Source organism: Garra rufa, chromosome 7 (assembly GCF_049309525.1).
Source record: "Garra rufa chromosome 7, GarRuf1.0, whole genome shotgun sequence".
NCBI classification, from domain to species: Eukaryota; Metazoa; Chordata; class Actinopteri; order Cypriniformes; family Cyprinidae; genus Garra; species Garra rufa.
This window is the reverse complement of record NC_133367.1, coordinates 954,211-969,844: the sequence shown is the minus strand read 5'-3', so window position 1 is coordinate 969,844 and position 15,634 is coordinate 954,211. Positions and strand designations below refer to the sequence as shown.

The 15,634-nt window shown below is 35.6% G+C and overlaps 2 protein-coding genes across 2 annotated transcripts in view; one reads left to right on the top strand and one right to left on the bottom strand.

The window, feature by feature from the left end:
* Window positions 1-15,634, bottom strand: part of LOC141339276 (uncharacterized) — a 727,444-nt gene that overhangs the window by 195,891 nt on the left and 515,919 nt on the right. The gene's annotated exons all lie outside the window — the stretch shown is intronic.
* LOC141339282 (uncharacterized) overlaps window positions 1-15,634 on the top strand; it is a 72,973-nt gene that overhangs the window by 27,207 nt on the left and 30,132 nt on the right. The window contains exon 3 of the mRNA XM_073844909.1: window positions 10,013-10,209. Coding sequence (XP_073701010.1) covers window positions 10,013-10,209 — 197 coding nt within the window. The remainder of the gene's footprint in view (window positions 1-10,012; window positions 10,210-15,634) is intronic.

The following is a 15,634-nucleotide window of genomic DNA, read 5'->3' as shown; positions in this document are numbered from 1 at the left end:
TTTAAAACAACAACTTTCAAAAAAAAATACTAGAAGAGAGTATGCACTGTGCAAAAACTTTAATGAAGAACAGCAAGCAAAACAAAACAAGAACAACAACGACAAAACAGTTGGGGTTGGTTGGGGTGTGGAAACTCGGTCAAAAAATGTTGGAACTCCCTGGCAGGCTCCCATGTGTCATCCCAAGTTTTGGCACTGTAAAATATCATAAGTGCACATATCATTAGAAGACAGAACAAAAATCAAGATCAGTGAGTACGTTTACATGGACAACAATATTCCGATTTTAACGCGATTAAGACAATACTCTGATTAAGAAGCAACCATGTAAACTGAGATTTTTGATTAATTTAATCCGACTAAAGTCATAATCGGAGTAAACACAAATCGAATTAAGACAGGTGGAGTATTCCTATTTTAGTCGCATTATGGAAGACATGTACACACCTTAATCACACTATTCCCCTTGTGTAGGACTTTTCGCCACATTTTGTGACAGGATGCACACTAATGCTGCGTTCCAGGCAGGTTTTGAGCTCGTAAATCACGTCTTCAAACCACGACTCAGGTCTTTGTAGCGTTCCAGGCAAGTCACGCCAAGCATTTATTAATTTTAGCTATATTATTAATAATTTGATTGCAACGTTATATTGTCTTACACTCTATTTTTCCACCGTGTGCCACTTGCATAAACACCGCACCCCAGAGGCTTTATTGTTGTTTCGCGGGCTATGTCACCTCAGAACTCAGAACTGGGAGTACGTCGATCTAGTACGAGTTCACGAGTGGGAATTCACGGGTTTGAGTGCCTTTCCAGTGCACTTTCACGAGTAGAAGTTTGGAAAAACAGGGGGACCGGGTTGCCTGGAACGCGGCATAACGCTCTCAGTTGGTCGCACGTGCTTATGCTTTGGTTTCATTTTTATTTATTTATTTTTTTGCTACAACATGGGATTAATCAATGCTCATTGCTGATAAATGGTTTGTCTGTTATCATAATTTATAGTTTTATGGAAACGTAGTTAACATTCAACCCGTTCTTTTTCATTAGTATTATTTGTGATTTTAATTTTGTGAACGGGATTTCCACTATTGGAATGTCTTAGGATGCTTTTCACTTTTACTATCGAATTCATGATCTTGGTTTTGCCTATAGGCTACACCTATCAATTTTAAGATTAAAACAATTTTTTAAAAGATGGATTTGTTATTTTTAATTAAACAGCATAACAACAATAAAATAAAACCAGCTTATATCATTTAACCAAAACTAATAAGACGAGGCATGGACTCCATCACATGTGCCGACAAAACAATTTATTACAGGGCGCGCAAACACTGAGCAATCAAATCAATTAATTAAAAATAAATAAAAGAAAGCCTCCAAAGCGTAATGTGAGGTAAACGGCAAAGAGTTTTCAAAATGAAAAAAAAAAAAAAAAGGTAAAACTAAACTGGCTTTCGACTTGCGTGTGTTTTTTTTTTTTCCCTAAAAACTGACTGGCTCTGAACGCTCGCTGTATGGAGCAGACGCTTTGGAGCAGCACAGCATGCACTCGCACAAATGCGACCACGGCAAATTTTTACTCACACATTCTAAAAAAAAATTGTTGCATATGTCCAGAGCCACTTCAAGTTTTTGTAAAATTAAAACCGAAACATCCAAAAGTCTATAATGAAGATGAACTGATAGCGTCGCGTGTGGACCTAATGATGTGTGTCATTAATCGATCTATGTACTATAACATGTAAAACGGGAACATGAAAGGGATATTCTAAAAGCAACTCATGTAAACAGCTTAATCGTATTATTGTCTTATTCAGAATAAGGTCATTAATTAGATTACTGGTGTCCATGTAAACGTAGTCAGTGTTAGGTTTAATTTAGAGAGTTCACTGGCATTTATTGATATTTGTTAAAGTGGCATTAACCCTGGCTACTTAACTGTTTAAAAACACTGTTGGATTAGCTAGAAAAGGGCTTTGACTTGCAGAATGCTGACTACGTTTTAAAATTTCAGCATGTTTTCATGTTGTATTACAAGTAGATCTGGCAGTTCTACAGACTCAGGGATCAGGAGTGACTGCATCTTGCCTCCACTGCCATTCATCATTGTTCTCCTCTTCTTCATATTCAGTACTGCTCTTCTTTTCTCACTGCCCTAATCTTCCTCATGCATTTTATCACCACTACTGTCACTGTTTCCATCTTCATTGCTCGAAAAAATGATGCAAATCACATGTAGAACAGCATTCTCCATCCAAGTTTAGTGTTTCAGATGCTGACAAATTATTTTATGCATGCATGATTCCCCTAGTAAAAAAGTCATAGATTTAAAATGCATTTATTTTTGCAAGTATAGTTCAAATCTATTAACATATTTACTGACATATCGCTCAAAACATACTGATATAAAAAAATAATTACATTTTATATGGAGTACTACTTGTGCACAAAGCACATTTCTTAATATTAATCAAAAATATGTTTAATGTCACTATTGATGAGAATTGTATGATAATAATTAAAGTGTACACAACGTTTACTTGCAATAGTTGCACTTTAGCACAGTCAAATATATCCAAGTATATCTTTAGTTGGACTTCAGTACTACTTCTGCATTAAGTATTACGTATTAAGCATTAAGTACAAAATGATTTGTTCCAATTTAATAGGCTTTAAATATACCAGGTTGGTATACTAAAAGTACAATTACAGAGTATTTTGTATTAAGTAAATAATAAGTAAATTTATTTTTAGTATACTTAGCATGAAATAAATAAATTTTTCACTAAGGTCACGTCTACTGTAACACATTACTGGTAATGTCCATGGTCAATGTCCTGCTCAATAAATAGGCTTTAGGTAGTTGTGTATGTATAGTAGCAGCTTAAGTACTTAACTAGAAACCAAAAATTTTATCACATCAGCTCCATTTTATTTTTAATACACTGGCTGACTGTCAACTATTTTTAAAATTGTATGAATTAGAAAGCACTGAATTGTCCAGCTCCCACAATCCATTGTGTCCACTTCCAATTCATAAATTCTGGGCTCTTACTAATAACTAGATATCTAAATTGACACAAGGAGGTAGATCTTTCTCCTATCTGTATCCAAAATAATGGAATATTCTTTCAAGAACTTGGAATTTAGTCACACTTTAGTTTTTAGTCCAGACAACTGACCATCGCCCATGTCCTAGCAAAACCTTGTATCAGTTTTCTACAGACTACTTCAGAGGATGATTTCCTGCCAGGATCAATTACACGACCAGGGAGCTTTCTCTTGCCACAGACATCAATAAAATGAACTTCAATGCTGCTTTCAAGAGACCATTTAAACTTTGCCTACATCATATTTGTCATGGAATAGACTACTTAGCATTGCAATGAAATTAAATAGTTAATAAAACACGACTTACCACACAGTGCAAGGCAACCAGTGGACTTTCAATTCTGCTTTTCCCTACACACACAAAGTAATAATTGTTTTAGCTGTTTAAGCAATCACTGAATTGTTATCTTTAAAGGCCAGAATTAGTCACTGAGACAAGCAAGCAGCCTAATAAAAGACATTTTACCTCATTCATTCTTTCCCCAGTTATTGTATCAAATAGGAAGATCTTCTGCCTACTACATTTTCGGCAACCTAAATGATTAAAAGACAAGGAAAGTTTATTAAGCAACGAATGTCAAGCTTTGTAGTTGAATCTCCAGTTAATAGTTATCATTTTACTTGTGAGGTGAACTGTGGTCCCACTTTGTCCCTGCTTATTGTCAATCAAGCAAAATATACTGTGCTGGGTTTCCAAAAGCCCTCCTAGCTTAAAGGGGTCATCGCATGCCCATTTTCTACAAGTTCATATGATTCTTCTTTAGGGTCTTAATGAAAAGTTTATAATATATTTTGGTTAAAAATTCTCAATAGTAGTGTAAAAAAACACCCTTTTACCTTGTCAAAATCAGCTCTGCAAAATATCAACTCATTTTACTGCAAGGTCCCTCTAAATGCAAATGAGCTCTGCTCGCCCCGCCCCTCTCTGCCTGGTATGATGAGTCCCAATGTTTACTTTATCTGCATTTAGCCATGTTTAGCGGCGAAACTTGCCAACGAGCACATTATTAGGAAAGGACGTTTGCAAAGATGCATAAAAAAACCCTAATACTTACTTTTGCTGTGGGTGAAGCTGTATTAGGAACAATTCGCACAAACATAGACGCGTATGATCGGAGTCGGATATTACTTTTAAAGATTAATTAAATACTACTGGGTGGATTTTCATCATTGTAGGGTGGTTGTGTTCACAAAGTGCCAACACACATTAATGTTCAAACAACATGAAAAAGTTGGTTTTGCATCCGATGACCCCTTTAAAATAGTGATTGACATTAACCACAGCCCTTGGACACTGGCCACGTAAACACAGTTAAACAACTTAACCAACCAAAAACAAAAACAACCAACCAAATAAATCAAATTTGCCTGAAGTCAACTTTGTCTGAGAGCAAATTCATTAATAGTGTGGATTAAGGTTTACCACTGAAAAACAAAACTTACCTTTTCTTCTCTTCTTCACATATGGCCCCTCCAGACTCAAGGACTGGGAGATGGAAGAAGCAGCAGGTGGAGGACAAGACTGTGGAAGGGAGAGATCAGTGGTCATAAGACATAGAGAAGAGACAGAGGTGGCAGAAGGGGCTGGTGTCGTCCTTTTCTTCCTGTGTCGCAAAGACTTAGAACATGGCAGTGGAGGTGGAGGAGGAGAAGAGTATGGAGGAAGAACAACAGTAGAGGAGGAAGGAGAGAGAGAAGTGGGAGAGTGTGGGAAAGAGAGAGGAACCAGGTCGAGTACAAATACAGTCTCGGACTCCTTTGTGAGACTGTCCGACTGCTCCACGGTTAGGCTCTCCGGCTGCTCCACGGTAAGGCTCTCCGACTGCTCCACGGTGAGGCTCTCCGACTGCTCCACGGTAAGGCTCTCCGACTGCTCCACGGTGAGGCTCTCTGACTGCTCCACGGTGAGGCTCTCCGACTGCTCCACGGTGAGGCTCTCCGACTGCTCCACGGTAAGGCTCTCCGACTGCTCCACGGTGAGGCTCTCTGACTGCTCCACGGTGAGGCTCTCCGACTGCTCCACGGTGAGGCTCTCCGACTGCTCCACAACGGAACCGTTGCACTGCTCCTGACTGGGGCTGTTGTGCTGCTCTGCTATGGGGATGTCATTGTACATATATTTTAAATAATAATTATTATTTTTGAGCAAAAATCTTGCTCTTACCCTTAGTCAAGATAAATTCGTAAGCCCTTCGCATTTTCTCCAAAAAATTTCTTGTGACAGGAGTGGGGTGCAGATGGGTTATTATGTCTGCAACCCACTTATTAGATTTTTTTTTATCTTGTTTTCCTATAAATAAAATGGGCTTGTAACCCACTGCCTCAAGTTTCCGCACCTGAAATGAACAAAAGCAGTTACTACACATTAGTTAAACCCACTGAAATATTAGATACATTAGTACTGTATAAAGCAATTTTATTTTAAGGTCATTTAATGAAGTGCAATGTAAGAAAATGAGCCTTAATCTGTTTTGTAAAGATTATTTGAGAAAAAGCATTACCACATCTTGTATTTTATATGATCAAAGTTCAATTTCAGATAAGGCCAGAGGTACTCTTTCAGTTTCTAACATTGCCAACATGACTGAGTCATTATGTGACAGAGAACACAACTTATTGTTTCTCTTTAACACAAGTTAAAGATAAAGATAGAGTCTTCCTTAAATAAGTTTATAAAGGCCACATCACACTGGTACTAGTTTATGATATGTGACAAATATGTGCTTACAGTTACACTTCAAATAACACTTATGAAAAATTAGCTTTTTTTTACTTACTGCAATACGGGCAGAATCAATTATGCGGCCAACATTTCTGCTTTTCATAACAGATTTCCCCCACTCGCTGTCCAGTGACACCACTTTTTCTTTTAATTTTTGTTTATTGGACAGACTTCCAAAGCAGACATAGCAGGTTTTCCTGCTTGCCTGATTGGGAGTCTGGCAAGATGGGCAGGGCCTAAATTTGGGCCTTGTCATAACTTAAAAAAAAAAACTAAAATAACATACAGCAGAAATAAACAAAACAAACAAACAAAAAAAACAGACAGACTAAGACCTATTGAGAGGAACAGAATAATGGACAGATACAGATGTAAAGAGAGAGAGAGAGAGAGAGAGAGAGAGAGAGAGAGAGAGAGAGAGAGAGAGAGAGGGACAGCAATCTACAGAGAGACAAGTTAAAAAGACAGACGTGGCTCTTAAAAGTGCCTTTGGTTTGTGTGTGTGTGTGTGTGTCGTGTTAAATAAAGGAGAAGTGAGAAGCTGGTAAATGTGAAGGACCTGGTAAGAGAAAAAAATCAGAATTCAGAATTTCTTACAATTTTACCAGTTATTTTTTCATCAGTGTTGGCAGATTAGGCAGTTTTTGACTGGTTTTGAGTTGTACTACATGGGATAAAATGGGCTTGGACAGGTGAAATTTTGATAACTCTGTTATGCCAAATGACAGACATGGAAAACAGTTTACAATGTCGAAACAAAGTAGCCTTCTTTAGAGAAGAACACTTAATTTGCTTTATTATGACATATTAAATAATTGTGATAAGCCACAGTATTGTCGTAGCTATGAATACATTTGTATTGTGTACCATTGTTAAGATTTGTGTTTTTACTATATAATTTTGTGTGGATTTCTAACAATTACTGGAAAACAAACCAATCTGGCAACACTGTTCCTCATCTCAACATTTATAATTGGCTGAAGTGTTGTGAGCTACTGTAATATGAAAACACATAATAAAAATCATGCAGTCTCTTATCATATTACCTTGCATTATTATATGTGGAAAAAAATAAACAAACTTGAATTTAATTAGCTAACTTACTAGCATACTAAGTTACACATATGGTGCAGCTAATTATATTTTTATAATGTCTGCTGTCATTTACTGCATCACAAAACTACTACCTTGCACTTCTAAAGGTTCTAAACACAACTTCTTGACCTGAAACTGACTTTTTGTACCGAAAATGTAAGAAATTGTTCACATCTATATCAATTAACTGTTCTACTTACCGAGTGGAAAATCGCAATGGATCTTGGGATCGCGCCATACAATGACGTCAGCTCCACAGATTGATCGACTTATTAATAAATAAATAAAAATACAATATAAATAATCAATCAATCAACCAACCAATAAACAAACAAACAAACAAATAATTAAATAATAATGATTATTATTATTAATCGCATTGCGCTGATTAATCATTGATTAACCAAACAAAATCACAGCACATTACATACAGTACGCTTATCAATATCAATAAACCTCCGATAAAAACTAGAAAACACCTAAAGTGCTTAGGATACTGGTGTTGCTCGCGCTATGGAGCGTTGTTAAAGTCACCGCTGAACGCTGTTTCATAGACAGCACTTTGATATCAGACAGCGTTTATTTTATTTTAAAATAAAATAAAAATCAGTTGACGAGCTAAATAAATATGACCTTGTGGCCGCCAACTGACTAGCCCTGCCATAACTTATTTATTCTTTTTTTTTTATTCCTATTTATCGTGGTTACGACCCGTGCTTAATATACCTAACACGTCAAATTTCAACGCCTCAGGCTCCGGTACAGATTCTATAGGGAATCCCTGCACGTCTAAATGTGACGCTGAAGGGGTTCCCTGTTCGTCAAGAAGTGACGCCGAGGGTTCCTGACCAAGCGTCAATATATGACGAGTTGGGACTGGGAGTGAGACCATCCATCCATCCATCCACCGATAGCAGCGTCCATAGCAACCAAAACGTTGCAGTTTCACATTATTCTGGCGAGATCTGAAAAATCTTCACAACAACGAGCAAGCGAGTGATTGTGTACATTGACTGAGTGAATATTATGAAAATAATATATATATTTCTCGCTAGAAATGTAATCAAAACTTATTTTTATGCAGAAACTAATTCTAAATATTGAGTTTTTCACTAAAAATGAGAGAAATGTCCGCCATGTTTTTTGCTCTCACGGTTGGAATCTTGAAAGTCACGTGACTTGGACGTAAAACAATAGGAAAAGAAAAGGCAAAAAAACGTAACAGTCATACAATTCAAGGGCCGTTATTGTAACCCCTCTACGTTTTGCACTTTGGACCAACGTAGTCAGGGTACGTTTTTATATGAGACTGGGTTGTAGATAGAGATGTGGTTTGATTTGCAGGTTGAAAAAAAACCCCCAGCTTTTGCATTATTTATATATATATATATATATATATATAGGCCTATATATATATATATATATATATATATATATATATATATATATATATATTGCATATATTAAAACAAGTGATCTAGTGATCTGCTGATGGCACCACGAGGAAATACACCCTTGAATAATACTGAATATACAAAAAAATATTTGAAATTATACTGTTGCAAAAAAATGAAATAAAAATAATAATATAGAACAGAATATGTATAACCAATGCATGCATGAAGAGCTGTGCATGTGTAGTGAGTGGGTGGTGCTCAAATATTATTGGTAGATGAATCAACACATATAGAAGCAGTTTAACACTGTCCTTTTAGTTTGTTCACACACTTCAAGTGCGGTTATCTGAAAATGGTTCACATGTTGGTTTTGTTCTACTTGTGGCACCTAGTTGGTAAGTGATAATCGATTTAAGAAAACACTTTGTGCTTTAGCTTTAATCTGATAGATTGTATTTACAGAGATGTACTACAGTCCCAAAAAGTAGTATTTAATCAGCCAGAGGATTTTCAAAGTAAAAGATGCTTTAACCAAAATTATTGTGAGATCTAATTTAATCCACAGGAGGAAAAAATAGGGCAGGTGCTACAACAGCAAATCTATTTTATATCAAATAATTTATGGGGTCTCACTTTATATTTGCTGGCCTTAAAATATGTACTTACATTTAAATTAATAATTTGGTACAATGTACTTATTGTGTACATAAATGTTTTTATATTGTACTCATCTTTTTTTAACCTATAAGCAATTACATTTCTAATTAATTTCTGTAATTACCACTGTTGACCCATCCCTTACACCCTAACCCACCCTTAAACCTACCCATACCACCAAACCAGTCCATAACCTTATATCCCACCTTAATAAACAAGAGTTTTGCAATGCAATAGGTCCACATTAAGTACATTGTACTTATTTTTTGATGCAAGTACATAATAGTTAAGGCCACCTAATATAAAGTGTGACTATTTATGGATTTAACACCTTGTAAACAATGTAAAGTGGAGTATGTTTTTGGCCCACGTTAGCATAAATCAAAGGCTTTGAAAAACCAGGCTGCAGTTTTGTTCTGTGTGGAATATTTAAATAAATCAGCAAATTTGTACCTGTGTCCATCAGGTGTGTTTGGTGATGGACTGAAGTCAGTGTCAGTGACGGAGGGAGATTCAGTCACTCTAAACACTGGTCTTACTGAAATAATAGACGAGGATCTGATTCTCTGGAGGTTTGGAGTTAAAAACACTTTAATAGCTCAAATCAATGCAATGACCAGCAGCATCACTATAAATAATGATGTTCTTGATGGGAGATTCAGAGACAGACTGAAGCTGGATCATCAAACGGGATCTCTGATCATCACAAACATCACAACTTATCATGCTGGACTCTATAAGCTACAGAACAACAGGGTGAGCAAGGATTTCAGTCTCAATGTCTATTGTAAGTAAAATGTTTGTTTTTCACCTTTTTCATTTACCTTTAAATTTAATGTATTTTAATATTTCAATTACTTTGATTATTAATAAAATAACCACATTATTTTAATTAAGCATAATTATGTGGAATAATCTTTTTTAATTGCGGAGAGAGGAGTGAAGATCACTCTCATGATACACTGATTGACTGATTCTGCCACAAACATTTCTGATCTAGTCTTGTTTATCTTATGTTTTTAGCTCGTCTGCCTGTTCCTGTCATCAGCAAAGACACTTCACAATGTACATCATCATCATCTTCATCATCATCCTATTGTTCACTGTTGTGTTCAGTGTTGAATGTGAGTAATGTGACTCTCTCCTGGTACAAAGGAAGCAGTTTATTGTCCAGCATCAGTGTGTCTGATCTCAGCATCAGTCTCTCTCTACCTCTGGAGGTGGAATATGAGGATAAAAACACCTACAGCTGTGTGCTCAACAATCCCATCAGCAACCAGACTCAACATCTGGACATCAGCAAACTCTGCAGTTCAGGTACGCCAGCGCTAATATGAGCAACTATTACATCTTAATTTGTTGATTTTAAGCTTAAAGGTTGTATCAGCGATTTCTAGCCTAAAACATAAAGTGTCAATTTCAGCTGACCTTTCTTCATGATCTGCTCGCTGCCTGCCCCATAAATTGTCTTTGAAAAAACGCGTCTCTCTGGTCAGCCTAGGGTCCGAGATATGCCAAAAAAACAATCGGCACTACCAACCTTTCCACAGATAAACAAACAGTGTTCCAACCAATCAGCGTCAGGGGTTTGGTGTTGTGGACTTTCCTACTGGTGCAGGGATGTGAGAGAGGCGGAGCGAAAGTCCACAACACCAAACCCCTGACGCTGATTGGTTGGAACACTGTTTGTTTATGTGTGGAAAGGTTGGTAGTGCCGATTGTTTTTTTGGCATATCTCGGACCCTAGGCTGACCAGAGAGACGCGGTTTTTTCACAGACAATTTATGGGGCAGGCAGCGAGCGGATCGTGAAGAAAGGTCAGCTGAATTTGACACTTTATGTTTTAGGCTAGAAATCGCTGATACAACCTTTAAAGGAGAACTCCGGTGTGATATTGACCTAAAGTGTATTGAATCATGATACCGAGTGTGAACGTACCTTGCATATCTCATCTCGGTTTGTGTCCTGCAGTCTGAAATCTGGGGTCAGTTAGCCGATGCTCACAACAGGTTGTCAATGAGAGCCAATAGGGCATCGAAGATGTAAATAAATCACTGTTTTACGCCATTTACGAGGCACAAAGTAGCTCCACACTTCATTGGTAGACTTCCAAGGGCCCTGACATTTAAAACGAGACATTGAGAACTCAGAAAAAGCACCGGTAGTTTATTTACGAGAAGATTTATACAGACAGTAACTGCAAGAAGTTTAGCGGCCGCCGCCATCTTGAATGTAGTCACGATTAGTCGAGTGACGAGCTAAATTCGACTAAATTCAAGATGGCGGAGGCAGGTGATTTTACTAAGGGGAATGTCTGTATAAATCTTCTCGTAAATAAACTACCGGTGCTTTTTCTGAGTTCTCAATGTCTCGTTTTAAATGTCAGGGCCCTTGGAAGTCTACCAATGAAATGTGGAGCTACTTTGTGCCTCGTAAATGGCGTAAAACAGTGATTTATTTACATGGCTTCTTCGATGCCCTATTGGCTCTCATTGACAACCTGTTGTGAGCATCGGCTAACTGACCCCAGATTTCAGACTGCAGGACACAAACCGAGATGAGATATGCAAGGTACGTTCACACTCAGTATCATGATTCAATACACTTTAGGTCAATATCACACCGGACTTCTCCTTTAAGATGGCATTAAAAAAGATGAATGAAATGATGAATGAGCTTCTGACACCATTTACCATGGTCTAATCATGCCTTTCTAAACAGGCTAAAAGTTCAGTAAAAAGTTACATTTGTAAGTTCATCTAGAGACTTAAGTTGGCTTATTGAAAATCACAATTTATTTATTTATTTACAGAAGTCCACATCCATTGTTGTGACACTGTTGAAAGAGTGTTCCGATTGGTCGTCACTGCTCTGATGGGCGTGGCTGCTGCGGCTGCTGTTGTTCTTCTGGTTTATGACGTCAAATCTGCTAGAGGTTAAAAGAAATATATAAATATACACATTCTGGGATGTACTGTAGTTTTAATCGTACAGATGAAAATATGGTTTAATTGTTTAGTGATGTAAAGCACTAAAATGAAAATGCTTTCCACCCTAACTTGATTGGAAAAGGTTCATTACCCGATCATTTTTCCTTCCATTAATCTTGACTTCATAACATCCAGCATGTTGAGTTGTGATGTTTGTGATGGTCAGAGATCCAGTTTGAGTCTCCCATCAGGAACATTATCATGTGTTTTGAAGATTCCAGCACTCCTGTACTGATTTCAGCTATCAGGGATTTATCATCTCTAAATTTCCACAGTATTTTTTTTTTCATATATTTTAGTGACATCAGTGTGTAAAGTAACTGAATCTCCCTCCATCACTGACACAGACTCACCAAACACACCTGGAGAGAAAACAGAAACAATTTTTTTTGCTGCTTATCAATCTGAAACAAACTGCAGTATATGACTTTTAAATGTAAATTGAAAAATTATATATTTGAATGGATACCATCTGATGTACCGATGTTAGCTCTAGAACAAATAAAAAAGGAACAACAATGTCAATGTTTTATTTGCATAGATTCTGTGACCTGCCTAAGCACTCGAGTCTTTGAAAACTGAACATCTACATTTACAATTATTAGAGTACTAGAAAAATTGACTTTTTAAAGAAGCAAGATTTTAACATCATTGTTTGTTGGAAAAAATGGCCACATGGGATTAGTCAGCAATGAAGAGGCAGATAAAGCAGCTAAATAAGAATAAATGGCAAATGGAAGAGGGTGAATGTATATAAGCTACATGAGGCGAATCAAGTAGTAACAGAAATAAGTAATTACTGTTGTGAATATATATATATATATATATATATGACCAGGTTGTATGTATATACAAGATGTCAAACTGGACATTCAAGACTCACTCATTCATATTTTTTGAAAGGAAAAAAATAAACCATTTTGTGACTTGAAGGTCCAGTTTTAGATGATATTAGACAACATTTTACTCCAAAATATACTAAAAGACATTTTTAAAAGGGTCCCTCCCAGCAGCATTTTTGAATTTTAGAAAATTTAAAGATTCTATATGATTTTTATCAGTACTTTTGTAGTTACTTTTGTAATATTGTAAACAATGTATTGAAATTATAATGTTAATGTAGCCATAAATATAGCCATTGTTGCTTGTATGGCATACATACACACATAAATAGAATGGTAATGTATAAACTGTATACATATAATATATAAAATGTATACATTTCCTCTTTATGGTGTTTATCAGCTGTGGCGTGAAAGTAAATGTTAAATTATACTTAAGTGAATGATAGCTTGAAAATATAATATTAATTCGGCTCTGTGCCACTATATTTATATTTTTTAAATCAAATTAGTAGATTTTTATATATGAGAAATCGAACTTACTGAATCCAATGGCCAATGACTTTCCATGACTTTTGTTTCTTAATCAAGATTACAAAAAATAAAAAATAAATAACAAAAGCACCCCACATTTAAAAGCAACTGAGTTTATGACTTTGTTTCAAACTTTGACTTGACTTTGTTTTAGTTTTACATTTTATATTAAGAGGCAAGATTGGTCTGAAACAGAAAAAAAAGAACTGTACAATGCTTTTATAACTTACCAATCAGAAGCCAGCAGCACCAAAAGAACAAAACAGACATGTGAAACATTTTATTTGTGTTTGAACTATAAACTGAAAACACTCACACAGCTATTTTGATGTGTGAATCAGATGAACTTATCAGATGTGTTTGGAAAGCAAAGTTGAAACCATCTACCATCTCACATTAACAGTTTTACTTAAGTACACTATGACAGTAATAAGTAGTAAGTGCCATGCAGAGTGGACATCTTAGGATATTCCACTATGATTTCAATTCGAAGCAAGCGTATCCACCTTTTCCCTTCCCTTAAGGGTGGGCATGGCCATTTGTCAATTTTATGGGTCTGGCTTCTGGTCTCATCTGCCACCAGGTATTTTTAGTTGTACAAAACAGCTTATTTTGCAGTTCAGTGTTTCTTATAGGGGTGCACCATAATGAAAATTTGGGGCTTGAACCGAAAATTGTGGATGCATTTGGCCGAAAATCAAAACGGAACATGCTTTGTAATAATTATTTGCTATTTTGTTAAAAAAAAAAAAAAGGCTTTTTTTATTTTTATTTAACTCAATTTTTGATACAAAAAAGCCGACAAAATAACTACACTTTTATTGAAAATAACAATAAAATTGGAAGAAAAAAAAAATATTTTAACATAAACAATATATTACCAAATACAATATATTAGAATCCGTCTGTATATACGAACACAAACATTCACCTCAGTAACATCTATATGCGTTCATTAGAAATACGATGCGACAAATGGCGCTAAGCATACGCACATGAATTACAGGCGTATCACGTAAAAACTAAACACAATAGACATGCAGTGGTAAAATTATCACAATATAAAAGAAAGAAAAAAATAACTTGCATTCATGCGTGCACATTTACCATTCACTGAAAACATTCCATGTAAGTTAAGAACACTTTCCTGGCCAGGGAAAATAGGGCAACTTTCTTATTATTTACACAATAATAAGAACAAATGTGTAAATAAAATTAACCCCTTCATGCATGAATTATGGAAAACATTATCTTGATTTTTTTTATGCTTCTTTTTTATTACTTTAATATTATGCTAAAATTGAAATCCAATTTAATTTTTATAAAAATCAGTTTTATTTAAAAAATATTTAACTGTCTACGTATGTGGACACCATGCAACAAAGGAGTAAAATGGGACATAAAGCCACAGCTGACAATATGGATTTTTTTTATTTTTTTATAGCATGTTATGCAATGATATTACAATATAATAACAATAAAACATACTGTAAAAACAAAAACAATAGTTACATATATGCAGAAACCTATTAGCAATATAAAAATCTAATCAAAAACTGCTGATTGTAAGAACTTATTATAATTTCATTATGCTTCCACTGTCCTCTGGGATATTCTCTTTTTTTCCTGTACTGAATCCTTGACCTATGCTGTACCTTTTTGGTAGACAAAATGCACATTTGTCTCCATGTGTGTTAAGTTGACATTGAATACTATAATAATTATAAATTAATTTTCAATGGTTATGTTGATATATGTTAAATTTTCGGTTTTATTACAATATAAGACAATTCTTAACATCTTTGAAAGAAATTAAAAAGATATACTAGCAGATTACAGGTTTTTTTTACAGAAGATTTTATGCAATCTGACTCCACTGTTGCATGACGTGCACATACAGTACATGGACAGTTGGTTTTTGATGAATAAAAACTAAATTTTACTCTAAAATTATAGTTATAAAATACTTACATATTCAACATACTTTACTGTACACACTGATATTTAGTTTGATCTCAATTGACCTCCTTGTATAAAAGTTTTTTTCACCGAAATGCCTGGGGCATTTAGCACATGGCTATCCCTGTCAGACATCATGAATTAATGATCTCATCAAATCACCATCCGAAACCAAACGTTTTATCACTGAAGTGCAATGTTAATTTATTTTTGCATATGTCAAAATTTTTTTTTTTTTTTTTTAGTTTTGATCTGGTTTTACCCTGAGTAGGATCAGAAAGCAGGCAAACAGTAGGATCTGTCTGGGGAGTCTGAAGTGT